The sequence below is a fragment of the Myxocyprinus asiaticus genome, chromosome 34 (genome assembly GCF_019703515.2).
Source record: "Myxocyprinus asiaticus isolate MX2 ecotype Aquarium Trade chromosome 34, UBuf_Myxa_2, whole genome shotgun sequence".
Lineage (NCBI taxonomy): Eukaryota > Metazoa > Chordata > Actinopteri > Cypriniformes > Catostomidae > Myxocyprinus > Myxocyprinus asiaticus.
Window position 1 is genome coordinate 41005107 of NC_059377.1, and position 21696 is coordinate 41026802.

The following is a 21696-nucleotide window of genomic DNA, read 5'->3' on the forward strand; positions in this document are numbered from 1 at the left end:
GCGTCACAACACAGCGCTTCCATGGTAGACAGCATCACTGATTATAGCGTCCGGTGTAGACATGGTGTGAGTGTTAACAGTTGTGCTTGAGATGAACAGTTTAGTATATTCAGATGCAATGAATTGGATGTGTGTTATGTGTAAACCATGAAATTTAGTTTTATAATGTTGTGGAGCTTGTTCATTTTCTTCAGACTGAGTTTAAAAAATGGCTGAATTTGAGGGGATGCACGCTGTTAGCCAATCATAAAATTGGGCATTTTTGTTGAAGTTTTAAGGAGGCGCTTAGGCCAAAACTGATAATTTCAGACAGAGGGCCAGAGACAGGGTGGAAAATGATCATATATTACTAAATTATGAATGTTATAATAAACCAAAAAAACGTTACTAACATTATCAGTGGACCTCAGGGAAGATAATAAAATTATAAAAAAGAGCATTTCATGACATCTATATCATGATTTCAGTGTGTTAAAAAGTTATAACCAATATTACAACTTTGTTGCATGATGACACAACACCAGTAAACCTTGTAAGTGATTTTATTACACTAAAATAGTGTAGAAAAGAGATGCTATCACAATAAAATCAAGTTAATATGTATAATGTTTACATCTTGCTGTTATACTGAAAAAGTGTGTATTATAGTGTTTACTGGAATGGCCCCATTCACTTCCATTGTGAGTGCCTTAAGTGCCGTTTTGTTAATAAACAAGGGATGAGTCGAAAATATTTTCTGTAGTAATTAACATTATTATACAAATGCTGTCGATCGAGCTTGTATTGAACCCGAAACGTTCCTTTAAGGATGAGGAGTGACAACCGAATTTCCCTGCAGTGAGTACCTGAAATCAAAATTTTTTAAATGCATACATTTCTAGAGAGAGCAACACCCAAAGAATCTGGTGTGGGAGAGAAATTACCTCATACCACTGAAATTGCACCTGGTCCACTGCAAAGATGGAGTTTACGTTGTTCTCTAGAAGTTTATCTGCCAGTTGACCAATCGTTGGGTGGTCCTAGAAAAAAACAATAGTCTGCTTTTACTTGTTAAGAAATCACAGATTCTGGTGCTGACAGAAGCAGACTGAAGCCACATGTTTACAATTATGGTTTCGCTGACTGTACCATGGTAGTGGTCTGCGAGTAGATATTGTCCTCTAGGTGGCAGCGCCCATCATGAGGTACCACAATACCAGCCAGTTTACTGTCCAAAGCCAGATGAGAAGGCTGGTCTGTCATAACCAATAGCAGATGCTTGGCTTCTGGTCGCCATCCAATGTCCTTCTGCAGAGGTGAATCAAAGTTTACAAATGTGCATGAGCGTGTGTTTGATATAATGTGTACTAAGCATTCTGAAGAAAACTAATGGAACAATTCTGTTTTGTTTTACTAACTACTAATACAAGAAAACTGCAGCACCACAGAACATGAGATGAATATTTAGCTTCCAAGATGAGTAATATTTGACTAAAATAGCTAAAGAGTCACCTGATGATTACATGCAATTTGCGACCGTTGATTATCTGTGATCACTGATAATGTTATGTGCATAAATTATAATTTTAAAATATTCAGGGTGATCACTTTATTTTGTTTTGTATAGTTTGTGTTATGTTTTGTTTTAATTATTAAATATTTATTGTATAATTGTCACAGTCTGTCTCCATGTTTTCCCTAGGACTCTTATTTTGAAGTTTTCTCCCAGACTACATCTCCCATAGTGCACTGCCCTCATCACTTCCATCTGTACCTCATCATCCTCACCTGTCTTCTATTCCCTCATTAGTTCCTTTTGTATATATACCCTCCAGTTTTGTTCATTCCTTTGTCAGTCCTTGAAGTGTTACATTGCATTACGAATTTGTGATGTTTAGCTTTATTGTTTGTTTTACTCCAGCGTTTGTTCCACTCAAGCGATTGTTATTAAAAGATTGAAAGTACATACTCCTGTGTCTCCTCTCTTCTACTCCAAGTACATGCGTTACAGAAAAACTGACCTAACAAAATGGATCTACCAGCTGTAAGAATCAGGGAACCGTCCAGTTGAGGATCACGTGCGTGAGTTTCTCCAGCTGGCGAATTTGGTGCACTATGGAGACCACTCTCTTGTGGTTTTCTTCAGGGCTGGTCTCAATAGTGCGCTAAAGGAGCTAATGCCTCCAGCGGATCCTCACTGGACGCTGCTCGAGTTCGTGGAGGTGGCTCTACAAGTTAGTGCTTCTCCTTTCACTGTGGAGGATGAGGACTTTGTATCTCCTCCCACAACGGACGCCCCCAGCCTTCCACGGCTCCTCTCACCAAGTCTTCCACGGCTCCTCCCCCCATGCCTGCCATGGTTAACGAGCCCACGCCTGCCACGGTTAACAAGCCAGTGCCCATGCCTGTAGCCTCGACCGTCCCAGAGCCAGTACCTGTAGCCCCATCTGTCCCAGAGCCTGTTCTCACATAACTTATAGACCTTGCAGTGTACTCCTCTGCTGGTTCCATCCAGCATCCTAGCCCTTCCTCCTCCACTGGTTCCATCCAGCACCCTAGCCCTTTCTCTTCCATTGGCTCCGCCCAGGACATTGGCTCCTCCTCTTTCCTCTGATCAGCCAGTTCCCCTCAAGTCACCGGCTCGACCATCAGCCCTAAAGACTTCACAGGCAAGGGGATCTGTCGACCCTCCGACTCCGCCTTGGCCCTCCAAGCCCTCATCATCTCGGCCCTACGTCCCCTCATCTCCACCGTTGTCCGTCAGCCTATCGGCATCACCGGGGTCCCTCGTCCCTCCAGCTCCGTCTTGGTCCATCGGTCACCTGGCTCCGCCTTTGGCTCTACCAGGGACCTCCTTCCCTCCGGCTCCGCCTTGGTCCTCCGATTCCCCCAGCTCTGCCTCGGTCTTCCGAGCCTCCGGTGCTACCTCGGTCCTCCAAACCTTCGGCTCCACCCTGGCCCTTTGAGCTGTCGGCTACTCTCCGGGCTCCAAGTTCCCTGGCTCCACCCCTCAAGTATCTCATGGCTCCACCCTCCGTGGCTCTGCCCTCCACGGCTCCGCCCCTCGAGCCTTCCACAGCTCTGCCTCCCAGGCCCCGGGATCCCATCCCAGGCCCCCGGATCCCATCCTAGCCCTGAGGCCGCCCCCGGATCCCATCCCAGCCCTGAGGCCGCCCCCCCAGACCTCCTCACTCTACCCCTGTCCTATGGTCACCTGTTTCCTCCAGCCCTTCTCCATCTTTAAGTGCCAGGAGTCACCTTGTAAGGGGAGGGGGGGTTGGTTGGGGGGGATAAATGTCACAGTCTGTCTATATGTTTTCCCTAGGACTCTTATTTTGAAGTTTTCTCCCGGACTACATCTCCCATAGTGCACTGCCCTCATCACTTCCATCTGTACCTCATCATCCTCACCTGTCTTCTATTCCCTCATTAGTTCCTTTTGTATATATACCCTCCAGTTTTGTTCATTCCTTTGTCAGTTCTTGTCCATGTACTACTTGTGTTAGTGTGAAGTTTACTTGGTTCTTTAGTTCTCCACGTTGTTTGAATTCTTCATCACCTTCATTAAAAGCCAGCAAATTGATCCATCGCCTCTCGACCTTTTCATCATCATCACTACCACAATACGTGACAATAATATTAATTTGATAATATTATGCACTTTTTAATCAAATTTCTATTTAAATATTCATTTTCTTATGAATAAATATTGTTTTATTTTTTTATTTTTAATAAAAACAATAATAATAATCAGAATGTGTTAAATATGTATGGTTTAATGCATATACATTTTCTAATAGTATGCACTTCTTAAATTTCCATTCAATAAAACAACTTTTTATTTATTTACTTATTCATTGATTGATTTATTAATTAAATGGTTATTTTATAATAAAAAATGATTAAATATGTATTGTGTATAATATTTTACAATATGTACTTTTTTCTTACATTTGTTAATTTATTTATTAAACATTAATTTTATAATAAACAGAGATAATAATACTGATAATTTATTAAATATGTTTGTATAATACATATTAATTTTATATTATGTAGTTTTTTCTTAAATTTCAATTTAATACAATAACATTGTGTTTAATTTTATAATATGTCGCTTATTCAATTTCTATTTAATACGTTTGTTTAATTTATGTACTTATTTGTTGAATGATTAATTAAATGTTCATTGTATAATAGATATAATAATCATATTTTTTTAAATAAGTATCATTCAATACATATTCTATAGTATGTACATTTTTCTTACATTACTGTTTCATGATACATATTTTGATGTGTATATATATATATATATATATATATATATATATATATATATATATATATATATATATAAAAAATCAATATATAAAATATTAATTAATTTCTAAATAAATATTTACATTGTAAGCCCTATAAATTTCCTGCTCAAATACTGCAATGGTTTATGTATGCTCATTTTATTTATGTAGTTCTGTGTCTATTCCCTGTCGCAGTTCTTTAGCCTTTTATAAGCAAAAAAAGTACAACAAAAGTCACCTAATGAGATGCCAACAGGAAACTCCACAGTTTATATCTAACCTCTTTTTAAAATTACAGCAACTAGTTACTGAACACCAGGCAATTTGGACAGACTGTGTTACTCATTCATAAGATGATCCCATTAGTTTCAAATTTGAAACCCTTGGTGCCAAAGTAAACATTGCTTTCATGCTAGTTTGTTTCAGTTTCTGTCTTTTGAGGGGGCACAGGCAGCACAGAGGGATGTCATAAAGACTGATACTCATTCAAGGTCACTGTGCGGAGAAAACCCACAACACAAGTGCTTATTTATCAGAGCAACACTGTAATTCACAGAGAACTCCCAACAGTCATATATTATAGTATAAAGAACCTTTGTTGATCCAAAGCAAGTTGTCCTACTGGGCTGCTCTTCCGCTTCACTACAAACAGCTACATGAATCAGGGTGCCTCTGCAAGACTTGCATGGAGAGAAAAATGGGGATAGGACCGAATCAGCTCTTTAGTATGCTTTATGAATGCGCTGTTTGTTCTAACTGTGGGAAGGATGCAATTCTATAGATTCTTCAGGCACTGTTCATGTTTCCAGGCAAAGATAGCCATCCTGACCTGAGACATGCCGTCTCCAGGGCAGCCACATCAGATATGGTCAGATGACATGTGGAACGACACTCACAAAGACAATCGGTTTCAAAAAAGTAATTGCTGAGTGCATATGCACAAACAGGCAAGCATCACTACTATTGCTCATACTTAAGGTTAGGAATTTAAAAACTGTTTGACAAATTCCTAACCATACAGTAAGTGTGTGTTTCTTTAACTACAGGCAATTTCATGTCCCATGGGTTGATTTTTAATAAAACAGGACCTCATTCCACCTTTACCTTTTTTAGTTATGTCCACACTTCTTTAGTATTCCTCAGCCTTTCTCTTATGAACTGTCCAACAATAAAAAAAAATAAAAAAAATCCAAAATTGCAGAAAAATTAATCATTCTAATTGTTTACTTAAAAGTTTACTAAAAGTGCGATATGTAATTTTCCTATACATATTTCACAAGACAAATGAGTTCTATATTCATACAAATTACTACTATATCATGTACATTTTCTGTGCAATGGTGGTTAATTATCAGTATCCCATATGCATGTATACATACATATTATACATGTTATTTCTTAATCAAGGTGGAGCTGATGTGTCAGTAATTGAACTTGATTTACATTTGACATTGCTATTTGATGAAGAAGCAACATGGAAGTAAACTATAGCAAGTGTAACACATGAACAGTATGATATGACTATTGTCATTTGGGTGTACTACTGAAATGATGTAAGTTGTGCATCTATTTAGACTCAATAAATGCCAAAGAAAATACAATGACTTATGTGTAGCTTATGTCTTAAGTGTAGCTCCATATGCGTTAGAAAGCCAGTTGAGTCTCATAAAATGTTTATGAGGAAGTGCACTCATCTCTTTGATATATGAAAAATAAAACAGAATATATTTAATTCTATTATTTTCTAATTATTTAAAAAATGCTTTGAAAATTGTACATTAATCTGGGCATTTTGTCAATCCATTTGTGATAGATATAAAGACCTGTGGTATGTAATAATGTTTGGCAAAACACCCACGTATGGAAGTATATTAATGACAAACGCCGCGTCGTGGCTAGGACATGGCACAGGTATCAAACAAACGGTACGTCGATGCAGTTCAGGTGGCAGACAGTACACACACAAGTTACCTTCTTCAAGAATGAACACGGCTAGAGTTACTAATCTATGGCCTTTGATAATAATTTGGGTCAAATTTAATGGAAAGTATGTGAGTTGCGCTCCGTGGCGTGGCAGAAATTTTAACAGCCTCCGGAGTCATAGCTGGGTGCCACTGACAAATGTGAGCGGCAGCGGTGGTGTGTGTACATTCATAGAAAACAGCTGTGACGAGGAGGAGGGTCTGAGTGTCCTCACAGCATTGTCCTCACGGCCCGGCCCTGAATCGGGCTAATCAGCTGGGAGGGGGATAAAGACGAGCTGGAGGCGCAAGTTAGAGAGAGAGAGACACACACACGTGGCCGCTGTGTGTGTTTATGTTTGTTTAAGTTTATTCATTTATGCATTAAACGTTTATGTTGATTGTTCAGCCGGTTCCCACCTCATCCTTACCCATCCTTTACCTGTTACATTGGTGCCGTTACCCAGGAAGGAGGAGGGATACGCTGTCGTGGAGTCCTCGTCGCTGCCGTCCTCCAGGGGAGGAGCCGTGGCCGTCCACCAGGAAGGGAAGGAGCCGTTCTGTCCGCCAGGGGTCGGAGGACTCGCTGCCGTCCGCCCAGGGAGGAGTGGATGTCGTCCGCCAGAGGGTGAAGGAGTGGCTGAGGACCAGGCGACGGCGTGTCCGGGGACCGGCAAGCAAGTTTTTCTTTCTCTCCTCTCTCTTTCTCTCTCTGTCATTCCACCTTGCTCTTTCCCTCTCCCCTTTCCCCTCCCATCATCTCTCCCAGAGTTCCAGAAAGGTGGGGAAGACCTTCTGGCAGGCACGGCCGAAAGAGCAACACCCACCTCCAGGAAGGGAGGGGAGTACGTCATGCCAGGGGTTTCCCTGGCCTGAGTCGGGTGATGGAGGAGTGTGACGAGGAGGAGGGCAGAGCTGGGCATGAGGACACATGGCTGGCCCTGAATCGGGCACTTCTGCCGGGAGGGGGATAAAAACGAGCCGGAGGCAGCAGTTCGAGGGAGAGAGACACACAAGGCCGCTATGTAATTTTTGTTTAAGTTCATTTATATATTAAAAGTTTATGTTGATTGTTCAGCCGGTTCCAGCTTCCTCCTTGCCCATCCTTTACCTGTTACAACGCCATGTCGTCCAACAGACGCATCCGGTGTGCGACCCCCTTCAGAGTACCAATGCACAATCTTCACTTGCTGCTACTATGCTTCACCACTAGGTGGTGCAATATATCGGGTGTTAATGAATCAAGAGCAGCTGTTTTTCCTGCAATGATAGGATGTTCCAACCGAATTTGAACCACTGAAATTTTAGAGGTGAATTTGCAAAGTGAAATATAATGAACCAAATATTACCTGTCAAATACTAAAGATGAAATATATATATATATATATTGGAACTGAACTTTGGAAGGTGAATATTATCAAATGATGAAATTTTGTGTGAAATGTTTTTAATTGAAATATTCACAGCTTATATATACAACCATATGAAATGGCATTCCCAAAATATGTAAGTACATTTAATGCAATGGGTTTATTTTTCAATTAGTGCAATTTATTAAGTTTATTTGCTTTAAATACATTTGTCATTACTACTTACATACCCATGCATTTAAGGGTTAAAACTGACTTGGAAACCTTTTACCAGGCTTTCATTATTTATTTTTGGTACTTTTCAAATGCCTTTTATATAAAGATTGTACTGTTTTAGTCTTGTCCCAGACCCATATTTTCAATGTTAAACTATAAAAATTCATTATATGTAAAAAATAAATAAATAAATAAATAAATAAATTACATGTTCAAATCTATGATAATCTAAACGAACAGTATATAAAAAAAAATTCTAAATGTACTGTGAACAAAATATTTTTTATCAGTTTAAAATAAAAAAAAACAAGACTGTCCCACAGTTGTGACATCATTTCCACCACACCAAACAATTTTGCCCATAATAAAGTTTTTTCAAAATTAGTGTACTTATTTACCAAGTCGACAAAAGTGTCAGTGAAGAGCATGCTTGTGATATTTGAAGAAAACAAAACAGAAAATCAAGGTAAATATCACTTGTGAGCAGAATATTTTATTGGGCAATATTTCCAGTCAAGGTGTATTTTTGCCAAATTATGCAAAAAATTTGAAAATATTATTTAATTGTGTGTATTTAGCATACATAAAGTGTTAGCTATGAAATTAGCCTTAGCAAGACAAAAGAGTCTTCAATTTTATTTGAAAAACATTAAAAAAATATCATTTCCATCAGTGTCATTTCTAGCACAGAATTCTATTAAACACAACACACATTTTGTGAGATTTGCTGGAAATGACACTGTAGTGGGAATTTTCATGACTTTTAGAAAAAATGACAAAAATTACATAAATCTGTGATTCATGTACACTGTTGGACATTGTTAGTAGACAAGTTACATAAACTAGTGAGTGTGTGAAAACACGATTTTGAAGTACCTCAAATTATGTAGCTTATTGATGAGAGGTGTGCTATTACTTTTCTAAGTGATCAGAGGAACCCAAGCCAGAAACTAAAGTGTCTTGGAGACATGGTGGTGAGCTCTTTACACTTAAACCAGTAAGAAACCACCCAGAATAACCCAGAAACCACCTAGCAATGCCCAGGCAACCACCCTGAACATCCTTGCAATCAAATAGCAATGTGCAAAAAAAACACTCTAATCACAGAGCAGGTTTACCTTGCAAACGGTTGCCTGCAGCATGGCATCGAATCCGCCTTCAGGTGTGTCCAGGTTCACAGAGATCCTCTGCTCCTGAATGACACGCGTGAACTCTGTCATGTTCTTCGTGATGGGGAGGACATGGATGAAACCATGAGCAGGCCTGCAGTGCACCTCATATTCACTATGACCAGAGACAGAGAGATTACAAATCATCACAACACATTGTCATGAGCTGGTCCAAGCTGGTCATTAGGTCCAAGCTGGGAGACCAGCTTAAACCAGCTACCAGCTTGTCATACCAGCTCAAGGTGGTCAAGCTGGTTTTTGAAAGATAGTAGCTGGACGACCAGCTAAGGACCAGCTTGGACCAGCTCATGACCAACTTGGACCAGCTCTTGACCATCTTGGACCAGCTTAGACAAGTTAAGGACCAGCTTGGACCAACTACCATGTTCCAAAACACAGCTGTTTCACCTCAGAAAAATACCCCAGTAATCTCACATGTGTCTCCTCGAGAGTTTCAGAAGAGATCTCAGTGGTATCTTCTCAAATCTGAACACAGTTCAAAACAAAGTCTGCTTTCAAAAGTCTGATATCTCAATATGAACTCCAACATTTCTCATTAAATTCTTCCAGGGGCAAATGATCTGAGCTATGCCATTCACATTGATTTTATAGCTTTATACTCTTACTGTATGTCAACTATTCATCTCATTTGTGTCCATTTTTATTCCTCCAACATATTCTTAGGAGAAAGATGATACTTTGGTGAAACAACTGGCTAAACGATTTGGCTTTCGCCACGCGTGTGTGCATGTTACGTCCGGTCGTATGAGCGTTCATTGAAACTAAGTGAGATCACACAGTGATCACGGTGTAAGCGAGGCTTTATTGTTGCTTTGAGAAGAGACTTCCAAAGGAGACTTGGTTGAGTCCAGTTTGAGCGTGTTTACAAGTATAGAAAGAGAGGAGAGTGGTTTATCAGTGACAGGAGATAACATCCTCTTTACATTGTTGTGTGTCTCAACCAGCAGCGAGGAGCTGACCAACGGCATGAAGTAAATAGTGCTAAAATAGTGGGTAACACTTTACAATAAGGTTCTATATGTAAACATGCAATAGCTAACAACTAACAATACAGCATGTATTAATCTTGATTAATGTTCATTTCTATCAATACATTAACATGAGGTAATATATTATGAATGGTAATTAACAATGAACAATAGTGTATTTAAATGAAACCTTAACCTAGATTAATGCTGTAAAAATGTTTTCATTGTTAGTTCATTATACCAAATGCATTCACCATGGTTTATTAACTGAACCTTATTGTAAAGTGTTACCAAAAAGTGAATAAAGTTGCATGTGTGTAATCAGAAGTAAGGTGTTAACAGAAACATGTTTGTTGTCATGCAGATGACTTCTCTGACATTATTTACACTGCTGTTGTACATCCAACTTAAAAATGTATATCTTACCAAATCTGTATCAAGCCTAGCATTGTTCATTCATGTTCACAGAAACTTAGATAAGTTACTGCTGTTTCTGATGATTATTATCATTTCTTACCTCCACAGACATCGATGTAACTGCATGCATACTGTAACATGTTGAAATGTTAAGAGAAACTTGTTGTGTTATGCATTTGACTGGCTTGCATTGAGAGCTGTTCCTGAATGTTGTGTGTAAAGGGGGAGACTGTGTGCAGAAGGGATTCACCGCTGCTAAAAATTACAGAGCGTACGGGGTGGTTGTGGCCAGCAACAGCCTTAAATAAACACACTGTTTATGAGATCAGCCTCCTGTGTCTTCATTGTGACGCTATAATACCTTTTAAATCCCTTTTCTGTAAACACCTCATATAAAAAGCCATTTTCTTTACCGGCGCTAAGAGAAACCGGAAGTGGCTATGCGCACACTCTCTAAACCAAAAATCAAACATGCCGTCTTGTGCAACTAGCCCATTGACATCTCAGTTAAGTCTCCTAAACTATGCAAGCACAATCTATGAGCAAAACAGCTTCCAGGAACAAAAAATATACAAACTGAAAACCTTTATAAAAAGGCAACAAACATGTTTTAGAAGAGATACAATTTCAGAAACAACGTGGGAGAAACATGCTTTTTAACCAATGAACAAAACCTTCATAGCTCAGGAGTTCACAAATATGTTCTTTTTAGTATCAACTTTTAGTTATGTTCAAATATCAGCTTTGTCTCAGAGGTTTAACCTAATAATGAGACAACTGTTGAAAGTATAGGGGTATAAAATGGATGTGAATAGCATAGCTCAGATCATTTGACCGTGGAAAGTTTGATGTGCAATGTTTGAGGAGAAATCTGAGCACATTGTTGAGATCTCTTCTGAAACTCTAGAAGGAGACACATGTGAGATTACTGGAGTATTTTTCCCAGTAGAAACATCTGAGAAGGAGGAGACTTCAGCAAAAGTCTCCATTTGCTCCCCATTTAATCTTATTGATGTCTAGGAGAATCAATTGAGATATTCAGAGATGTTGTTGTTCAGGTGTATTGTGTTTACCTGCAAGGGTTTACAAGTTTTGAGGGGTGCACATCGATGTACGGAGACACCGGTTTATCCACAAAAGACCCAAAACCAACCCTAAAATCTCTGGAATGTTCTTTCATTTGGTGAGACAGAGCCAGACCCACAGTCTTCAATTGGTCCAAGTTATCCTGCATGGAGGCTGAGACGTCCACTAGATAGTACAGATCCACTGGGTACCGTTCTAACTGCTTTACCTCTATCACAAAGCTTGCCTCGCTCCCTAGACAGAAAATGACATCACAGCATTCTCCTTGAAGAACAGTGAATACTCTCATCAAGATTTGAGGTATCATTCAACTCTGTAGCACAAACAATGTGGGCGAATTTAAAGGCTGAAACATACTCTAAGCAAGTATGTGAACTCAGACACTTTTAGCTACGCAAGCTTGATTTTGTCTGTCGTTACACTCCAAAATGTGTCAGAACGCATTTATTACAAAGGGAGTACGTTGCATTGTCAACGTTGCCACAAGGGGCACTACAGCAGACATTAGTGTGAGGGTTAGGTTTAGGATTGGGTGTATGGTTTCCAAATAAATATAATAAACAGTGTATGAACGTTGCATGCGGCTCTCGCGAGACATTCGTCAAATGGGGGGTTACCTTCTAGACACAGCTAGTCAACTAATGTCATGGTGGAGCAACAGTTGCGTGAAAAATAATGGGTGATTTTCCATGAAGCCTGTCAAGATGATGTTCAGGACATTTGACATATATCAAAAGAAAAGAAACACGAACTTCAGTAGGCAAGAGCTGGATGTTCTAGTTGAGGAAATTACTGCAAGGCTTGATAATTATATCATGTCGAAAATTAAGAGGCGGGCATGGGAAGGTGTGGCGGAGGCTGTCTCCACTGTGTCCAACTCCATTACGGATATGGATGGGATGAAAAAGAAAGTGTCAGCTTTCTAATGTTATTATAAATATTATGCTTCTATGTACTTTAAAAATAGTGGAGAGAGAGAGCACTATGCAGTGCATCCAATTGAATTAACAAGCATGATTGGTCACCACATTAGAGCTTCAAAACAACATTTATTGTTTGAATTTGGTGATAACATTTACATGGTTTGGATGCTGAAAATAAAAATAACAAAACAGTCAAAAACGTTGAAACGTTGATTGTGATAAAACGTCACGAAGAGACGAATTGTGACTTCCGAATCAACATGACAGAATGCGTCACATTTGAAATAACCCAGTAAATTCATTAAACATTTGACCTCTTAGGATTTAAGACCACTGTGAGGTCATCCGAACTTTAAGGGGAGGCGAGAACCGGCTTAACAATATAAATAATATTTTAATAATAAACGTATTCAAAAAAGACAAACACACACAGGTGTCGGGTAGCTGCCCGTAACTCTCTCTCTCTCTGGAACTGCCACCTCCGGTCGCCTTTATCCCTCTCCAGGGCTTGATTAGCCTGATTAGGGGCTGGGTGTGCAGCATCACGACCCGGCCCCGCCCTCTTCCCTGTCACAATATTATTTATCTTAAGAAAAAAATAAGAACTTTCTTAAGAATTTTATTTCGGGAATACAAAATACTCTTGAATTTTTCTTGAGTTAGAAATTAAGAAAAAAATGGTACTTAAGAAGAATTTTCATCTTAAGAATATTCCGTGAATCCGGTCCCTGGTCCAATTTTACTCCAAAATCAAAAGAAACAAATAAGAAGTTACATTTTGCATATAGATGAGGCTTATTTTTGGGGCCATTAAAATGTTTTAAATTGTGACATTATTTAACTTTGTGTGACCCCATGTCCACATGCGTGGATATTGTATTTTGGCTTCTCTAGACGCAATGCATAATTTAAATTCATTTAAACCGACTGAATACTGTTCACAAGACCATAGATTGTCATTTAAGTGTTAAACGTCTGGTGCATCGAGTCACATGACACAACAGCATGGTGTTGATTTCCATGAAGCGCTTCTACGGGTGCAGAGCCAACAAAAGTGCCTCTGGTAAGAAACCTTTTTAAGTTTTTCCCACTGAAACATATTTGGTTGTAAAGAGTAGAGTCTCTAGTTTCATTTGATATGCCGCTTTAAAAAATCTGTTCATATTTCGCACATTGGTACACTGATAAACATGATGTCCACATATGTGGAAATTGAGACATTATTCCCTCAAAAGTTGAAAAAGCATGTTAACACATAAACATTAACACATCTGTGGGTCATTTCACATCATTTTAATATAAATGTTGTTATATTTTATTTTTTATTACTGTACAATACGGTGCTATTCATTAAAATTAGTAAATGCATTAATATATATTCACTGTACATTATCACATTGAGAATAAATGGGTTCATCCAAAAGCTGGAAAATGTTGCTTTCAGAGGCTTTATATGGAGTTAGGATGAAAATAAGGTGCATTTCAAACTGTTCTGAGACCAGTGCAGACAGACAGCACACTGGAGGTTAAGTCATTCACTAAATAGGGAGCAAGGGTGCATCCTATAGCTCTCTATGCAGCTAGGTGTGTTCACTCCTAAAATCCGACCAAAAGTTCAGTTTCAGGCTGCAGATGATGTTTGGATCACTCAACATGTTTGACAGACATGAGACAATGATAATCAGTACATAGATTCAGAATTTATAATGTATCATTTTATTTTAACATGGTTGACAGTGATTGGATGATGCTGGACTTTACTTTAAATCTGAATTAATTATGCTAATTTCTGATGTAATGTCTGTAATGTCTCAAAAACATGAATAACCAACACTCCTGGAAACATAATAAACAGTTTAATGGATTTTTTTTTATTTTTTTTTTAAATCGGACTTTCTATAGCTTGGTATTATTTAAAATTTCACAACTTAGTCCTGCTGTCCACAACTTTTAGAAAAAATATTTGCTCTCTCTCTCTCTCACTCTCACTCTCTCTCTCTCTCTCTCTCTCTCTCTCTCTCTCTCCCTATATATATATTGCTTTTTTATGAGGTGCTACTAGTTACTAATCAAAAAGGGGAATATTAAATGCAAACAGCAGTCATGCTCGGGTCTCAGGAGGTTAAATTGAAAAGTATTTATACATCATTGTAGTATCTTGGTACAGCCATTTTTTTTTTTTTTTTTTTTGCTGATTTCAATTAAAATCTATGTACAACAACACCTTTTTATTCTGTAATACCATAAGAAAATGACTGTTATGCAAAAAAGAGAATCATCATTGAAAACAAAAGGAATAGTGAAAGTAAAACATCCATATGCTTTATGATAATGAGAATTGTGGGGTAAAATATGCTTAAGTGTCCTGAAAATAATGTCACAATGCAAACAAATTTGATCCTGGTCCTAAATGTAGACCTTATTTACTTGATGCAAAATATAATTACCTTTTTTTTTTTTTTCTCGTAGATTTTGGGTTAAATACAGGGGTGGTTCTAGACCATTTTGACTGGGGGGGCCAGGGTGGGGCCGGGTGTGCTTGTATGGGGGGCAGCTGTATTATACCTAAAATGTCCCCTGCACACATACAGTATAAATCATAATTTGCTGTTTTAATATTTGCGGACATGCAATTAAGTAAATGATAGGCTTCATCAAGAATTTAATCAGTAGGCTATAATCAGCATGTACAGGTCTTGTAAATGGTCACCATTTCCTTTAAGATACTTTTAAGAATTTTAAATCACATTTTTAAATTCAATAGTTCATTTTAAATAGTCCAGTGTAACAAGTGAATTTTTAAATGCATGTATCTATCTCAATTACTATGAGATTAAAAAAGTTGCATGCATCATAATTATATGTGACCAATATGGCTTTAATGTGTTTTTTGTTTTTTTATCATTATTATGTCTGTCAGTGTCTATGAGCATTCCTATGGACATTTTCTTGACAGGTTTTGTGAAAATCACCCAATCACAAATCCAGTTGAATGACTTTTGAATGTAGCTATCACTTCCTGGAGTACAGATGTTTTTACCACCACAGTAATACAAGAACGAAAATTATGCACGTTCAACCAGACTGCATGTTGGCAATGCGTTGGCCAACCGCTCACATCTGCGTATGCGTACTTGCATAAAATATGTTTCTTGCCTAATACTTAAGAGTTACAGATGTTAAAAACCCCCTAAGTATGAGCATACACTGTACTGAAACCATTAATATGGCACAGTTGGTTTTTGAACATTTCTATTAAGGTTACACAAAAAAATCACGGCTCTGTATTGTTTAGCTCTCTCTAAGATTACCTGAATGTAGGTGGATGGTAATCTCTCTGGGTGCCACCTGTGAGCTGCTGATGGTGGCGTTTACCTCCACTTTCACATTTGGGATCTCAATAAAGTCCAACTCACAACCCCTGTCTCGCAGGTCGGAAACAGATCCACACCTCTGGCTTACATGTGCCCCATCCAGAAACCTCTGTCAGGGTAAACAAACCATCAAAAGGTTAAGGGTCATTGCAGATGTCTGCTGCCTCAAGAAACAGGGCAACTGTTGTGAAGGGTGGCATTATTTAAACTACATAGAGCATGTAAAATCTCATTAGCTTAAAGACCGTTGTTGCAGTCTCAGGGATTAGTCTGCCTGCTGTGCAGGCTTGACCACATTTTCTTGACCACAATCCCAGGAATATGCATGACTTTATTCACAAAGAAAGGTTTTGAATCAAAGGTCTGTTCCCAATTAAACAAACTTAAAATTCTCAGTTGAAATTCTCCTACATATCTGGCTGAACAAGGCCATGCCAAACCACAATGACAAGTATTACTTTCATTATTTGATTGACTTGTTTTTGATTCATGACTTGCGGTTTGGTAAATGAGTCATTGTCTAACTGATTCAGTGAGTTCATTAAAACTATTAACTTGCCAGTTGTTGATTCATTTGAATTGATTCTTTCAAAGAACCGTATATTTTAACGAGTTCCCATGATCACCTCAGCTCTTAGAGAGTTCTGTGGATTAGGGGTCTGTTTACTACAAAACCCCCTAAGAGCAGAAAGTAGGGGTCTTGATATAGGGGGAGGGAACCATAGGTTTATCGCCAACAATCTAAACACAACGCAACAATAGCACTCCTCGGGGCCTGGGTAGCTCAGCGAGTATTGATGCTGGCTACCACCCCTGGAGTTCGAATCCAGGGTGTGCTGAGTGACTCCAGCCAGGTCTCCTAAGCAACCAAATTGGCCTGGTTGCTAGGGAGGGTAGAGTCACATGGGGTAACCTCCTCGTGGTTGTGATTAGTGGTTCTCGCTCTCAATGGGGCATGTGGTTAAGTTGTGCGTGGATCGAGGAGAGTAGCATGAGCCTCCACATGCTGTGAGTCTCCGCGGTGTCATGCACAACGAGCCACGTGATAAGATGCGCGGATTGATGATCTCAGAAGCGGAGGCAACTGAGACATGTCCTCCGCCACCTGGATTGAGGTGAGTAACCGCGCCACCACGAGGACCTACTAAGTAGTGGGAATTGGACATTCCAAAATTGGGGAAAAAAAAATCCAACAACAAAAAAGCAATAGCACTGCTCACACACACACACGCACCTCTTGAGAGCACCAGGCGCATTCAGGGCCGCATTTCAGACAGTCATCACATGTGGAGATGAGAGTGGATGAGCAACAGTTATCCGCTGAACACAACACAGAGAGACACATTTACACATGAATGAACAAGTGTTCAGATTCAGCGGGGCTTTGTGTCTAACGTAGCCACTGTCAGAACAGAATAACAGATTGTGTTGGGATGGGTAGTATCTCAGAAAGCCAACTTTGATTTTATAGCACTATGTTAAAGAAGGGATGAAAATAATCCATTATAGTGAAAGCTAATATTCTGTACAGTACATAACAAAAAGTTAAAATATTTTATTAGAGATATGTTTTTGGCTGTATTTATTCAGCATTATATCAGCCTAACCTGCTCTCTAGATATTGGTCATTAAAGAAAAATACATATTAGTCGACCACTACTAAAGAGTAACTTGTTGGAAATATAAAATTGTATATGAATAGAAAAAACACAACATATCCAAAACATATCTGTATTTGCTTAAATACAATTATTTTTGATGAATGTATTATTGTTTTTACAAAACATTATATTAGAGCTATATGTTATATAATATACATTATATTGATATTATATTATAAAAATAATTTTTTTAAATATTTTTATAAATTATTATATTGGAGAAACATGATATATGCTGTATATATATATATATATATATATATATATATATATATATATATATATATATATATATAAACATATTAATATTATTATATATAGCTATTTATTATTATGTATAGCTATTGATATTATATTATAAAAAATATTTTACAATTTTTTTTATAAAATATTATACAATAGCTACATGATATATATATATATATATATATATATATATATATATATATATATATATATATATATATATATAAATTAGTTATATATTATTTTATATAACATATTAATATTATTATGTATAGCTATTGATATTATAAAAATATGTGCTTAATATTATTTTATAAAATATTATACTGGAGCTACATGATATACTTATATATATATATAATTATAGAATATTTTATATTATATAATATTAGAGCTATATTATTTTATATAACATATTAATATTATATATATATATATATATATATATATATATATATAATATTAATATGTTATATAAAATAATATATAACATATTAATATTATATATATATATATATATATATATATATATATATATATATATATATATATAGCTATTTAGAGGCTTTTCAGCAACAGTAGAACAATAATGACCAATATTCATAAGACAGCAAAAATTGAAAAGTCAAATACAAAAAAATCTAAACATTCTGTTGACCGACAGAAATGAATGACTCTTATAAAATTACAACATTTAAAACATGTGACAACTTTCCCCAACCTGACATTAATGTCAAATAGCCTTGTCCTGAGAACATAGTTCAAAATTTTACATTAAAAACGACCTACTTTAGTTTCCCCTACATTAATATATTTTCAATAGGCTAGTTAATGTATTATCACTTGTTAACAGCTATTAGCCCATCAAAATATGATTTTTGCATTTTATTTGGAGGATAGAATTCACAAACTTTCATCCTAATTTAAAGCTGTTTTGAACAAGATGTTTAAAATCAACATGACTCAAAACCTGATAGTTACCGAGATTAAACAGTCCTCTAGTGACAATCAACGTGTGACAACTTGCCCCGGTCTCCTGTATATGTACACAAAGTAGCCTACTTTTCATACATTGCCATTTAAAGAATCAGTGATCCCCCGATGATGCATCAAGCATAAATTATAAATAAGTCACAAGAGTAAAACAGAGAGTCACCTCCACAACAACTCACCCGAATCAGACCTCACGAACAGGAGCAGCGCTGAGAGGAGCAGCAGCATGTGAAGAGGAATCAGATCACAGTGTTGACGCATGCAGGAGGCCATAGCAGCATTGAAAGAGAGAGAGAGAGAGAAAGAGAGATTCAGACCGACACGCCACGGGGTTTGAACAGCGACTGAAAATCCCACGGGAACACGTCAGACCTGCATCTGCTCGAACAAAGGAGGGCGATTTTCATCACCCAATATCCTCTAAATCCAGCGCCGTCCACATTACCGAAATCACGTTACTCGCGGCGAAACCGCAGTCCGCGCATTTTGTTGGCACTGCGCGCTTTTACGCATCGCTGTTCGCGTTTTATTCAGACGCGCAGGTGACGCTCCGGCATCTGATTTCTTCTTGTACCGTCGCACAAAGTTCATACTCTGCGCGTCATCGCTTGCGACGTAAGAAAAGAGTTAATTGTTGTTCATTACCTTTATTTCGAAAGTAGGGACGAATTGAGTCAGACTCGGTACAATGGGAGTAACCCAAAGCCTACTCTACCGGAGGAGGGGCAGGAATTTGAATGTGCCCTCCACTCCACCTTGGACCTTTGTTTAATTTGCGCTCTCTCTCTCTCTCTCTCTCTCTCTCTCTCTCTCTCTCTCTCTCTCTCTCTCTCTCTCTCTTCTGTATGAGACTTAAAGTATATATATATATATATATATATAAATCCGAGGCGCTTTGGTATTTAATGTATTTTGGTCAGTGGGGAATTTAAACAATGCCAAGTAATGTAAGAGGAACAAAAAGAGAGATATTTAAAAGGGATATAGTATTTCACCCAAAAATAAAGAGTGACCATTTTCTCACCACCTAATGTTATTCTAACCTGAATGACTGTCTTTCTGAGGAACACAAAAGAAAATATTCTGAAGAATGCTCCCACAGCTCTTTTAATAAAAGTGAACTGAGCTGAAAATCTCCAAAAATGAAAAATGAAAAAACAAAACATGTATAGGTTGACCTGACATGATGCATCTAGAAGTGCCATGTTGGAATGTATGCAAAAAAATGATGTGTTTTATACTGTGTATATATATATATATATATATATATATATATATATATATATATATATAGCCCCATCCGCCATTTACTTTCATTGTATGGCAAAACATCTCAGAAGAATCATACAGGTTTGGAAAGACATGAGAGTGAGTAAGTGACCTTTTCGTCTTGGGGTGAACTATTCCTTTAAAGGGGTCATGAAATACTCTTTTTTTATATATATATATAGTTTTGTTATCTTCTCTTATGTCCACTGATAATGTTAGTAACATTTTTTATTTATTTCTTTGCATTAAAACAGTCATAATTTAGTAATATATGATCATTTTCCACCTCGTCTCTGGCCCTCTGTCTGAAACGCTCAGTTTTGGCATAAGCGCCTCCTTAAAACTTCAACGTAAACACCTACTGTTATGATTGGCTAACAGCGTGCATCCCTCAAATTCAGAGTTTCAAAATATTTGAAACTCAATCTGAAGAGAATGAACAAGCTCCACAACATTATAAAACTAAATTTCAGGGGTTACACATAACACACATCCAACACATTGCATCTGAATATATGAAACTGTTCATCTCAAGCACAGCTGTTAACACTCACACCATGTCTACACTGTCTACACTGGACACGAGAGTCGCGTCGTGTCGTGTCAAAAGCAATAGAATCCATTATAATAAGTGATGGTGTCTACAATGGAAGCGTCCGTCCGTTGCGTTGTGCCGACAGTAAACAGATGTCCCGTTCCATTTTGCGCTGCACACGGTTCCGCTACTACTGCCAACAGCACAAATAAATGGTTTAGAAAGTTCATGTCGACGTGCCCGGTGAAAACAGGGTGTCAGCACCATCAAACAGTCATGACATTTGAAATATTCATGAATGGAACTTACTGTTTTGCATCGGGTCCAAGTGTTTTTACTGATCAGTTACTTATAAGGTTCCATTTCGGTTAGAAGGCAGCTGCCTATTTGGACAAAAAGGCAGCTCGGTTTTGGAACACAGCTTTATTTTCATGGGTGGTTGAAAAAAGTAAAGAATGTTCTTGTCATACAGGTCAAAGGACACCCTAACTTTGACTGCCATACCTCACATGGCAGAACAATCACATGAATCACAAGGTCACGGTTATGATGACTTCACAGTGTCGGCTCTAATCCACTAACAGGCTTCTGGAGTCATCAATCAGGGTTTGTTCCACACAAAACAGGTCAAAGACACAGGCCCTAAAACTGCTACAGGTTAACAGAATAAACACTTTAAAAAGCATCAGCAAAACTCACATAGTCTCCCACATATACAGTATTGTCACACCACAAATAGAGTACTTCAAGTCTAAAGTTAAGCAAAGGGAGAATGAAAGTCAAAGTCAATGAAAGCACTCATAGTACTTATATTCATCTATTAAACCCAACTAATATGTAAAACGAACATAGAACATTTAACAAAGACATCCTGTACATCCAAAATGTTAAACGCAAATTCGAGGAATTTTTGTGTGACACTTTGCGTGTTTTGTGACCTTAAGGTCATTTTAAGATCAGCAGTTTAAATGTTATTCACAGACCTTTCCATTTGTACATTTAATGAGGGGAACACATACTAAATTCCCCATCGATGTTCTGTTTATCACACTATGAAACTAACTAACCCCAAATATTTTTACAGATGTGAAAATAGAAAAACGCCCACATACTGATTCATGTTTACAGATCGATTAATGAATCACATGGTCTTAACAACCAGGTCACATTTCAGTTCCAAAAAAAAACAAAAAACTCTTTTTTT

The 21696-nt window shown here is 37.7% G+C and overlaps 1 protein-coding gene across 1 annotated transcript in view; it reads right to left on the bottom strand.

Annotated features, from left to right (window-relative positions):
• The window catches only part of LOC127425568 (integrin beta-8-like), a 43601-nt gene extending 24224 nt beyond the window's left edge, over positions 1-19377 (bottom strand). Inside the window, exons 1-7 of the mRNA XM_051671695.1 lie at positions 18868-19377; positions 17023-17108; positions 15726-15897; positions 11479-11725; positions 8949-9114; positions 1129-1287; positions 924-1019 (exon numbers count right to left, since the gene is read on the bottom strand). Of these exons, the coding sequence (XP_051527655.1) occupies positions 924-1019; positions 1129-1287; positions 8949-9114; positions 11479-11725; positions 15726-15897; positions 17023-17108; positions 18868-18961 (1020 nt within the window). The 5' untranslated portion in view covers positions 18962-19377. The remainder of the gene's footprint in view (positions 1-923; positions 1020-1128; positions 1288-8948; positions 9115-11478; positions 11726-15725; positions 15898-17022; positions 17109-18867) is intronic.
• Positions 19378-21696: the final 2319 nt, after the last annotated feature.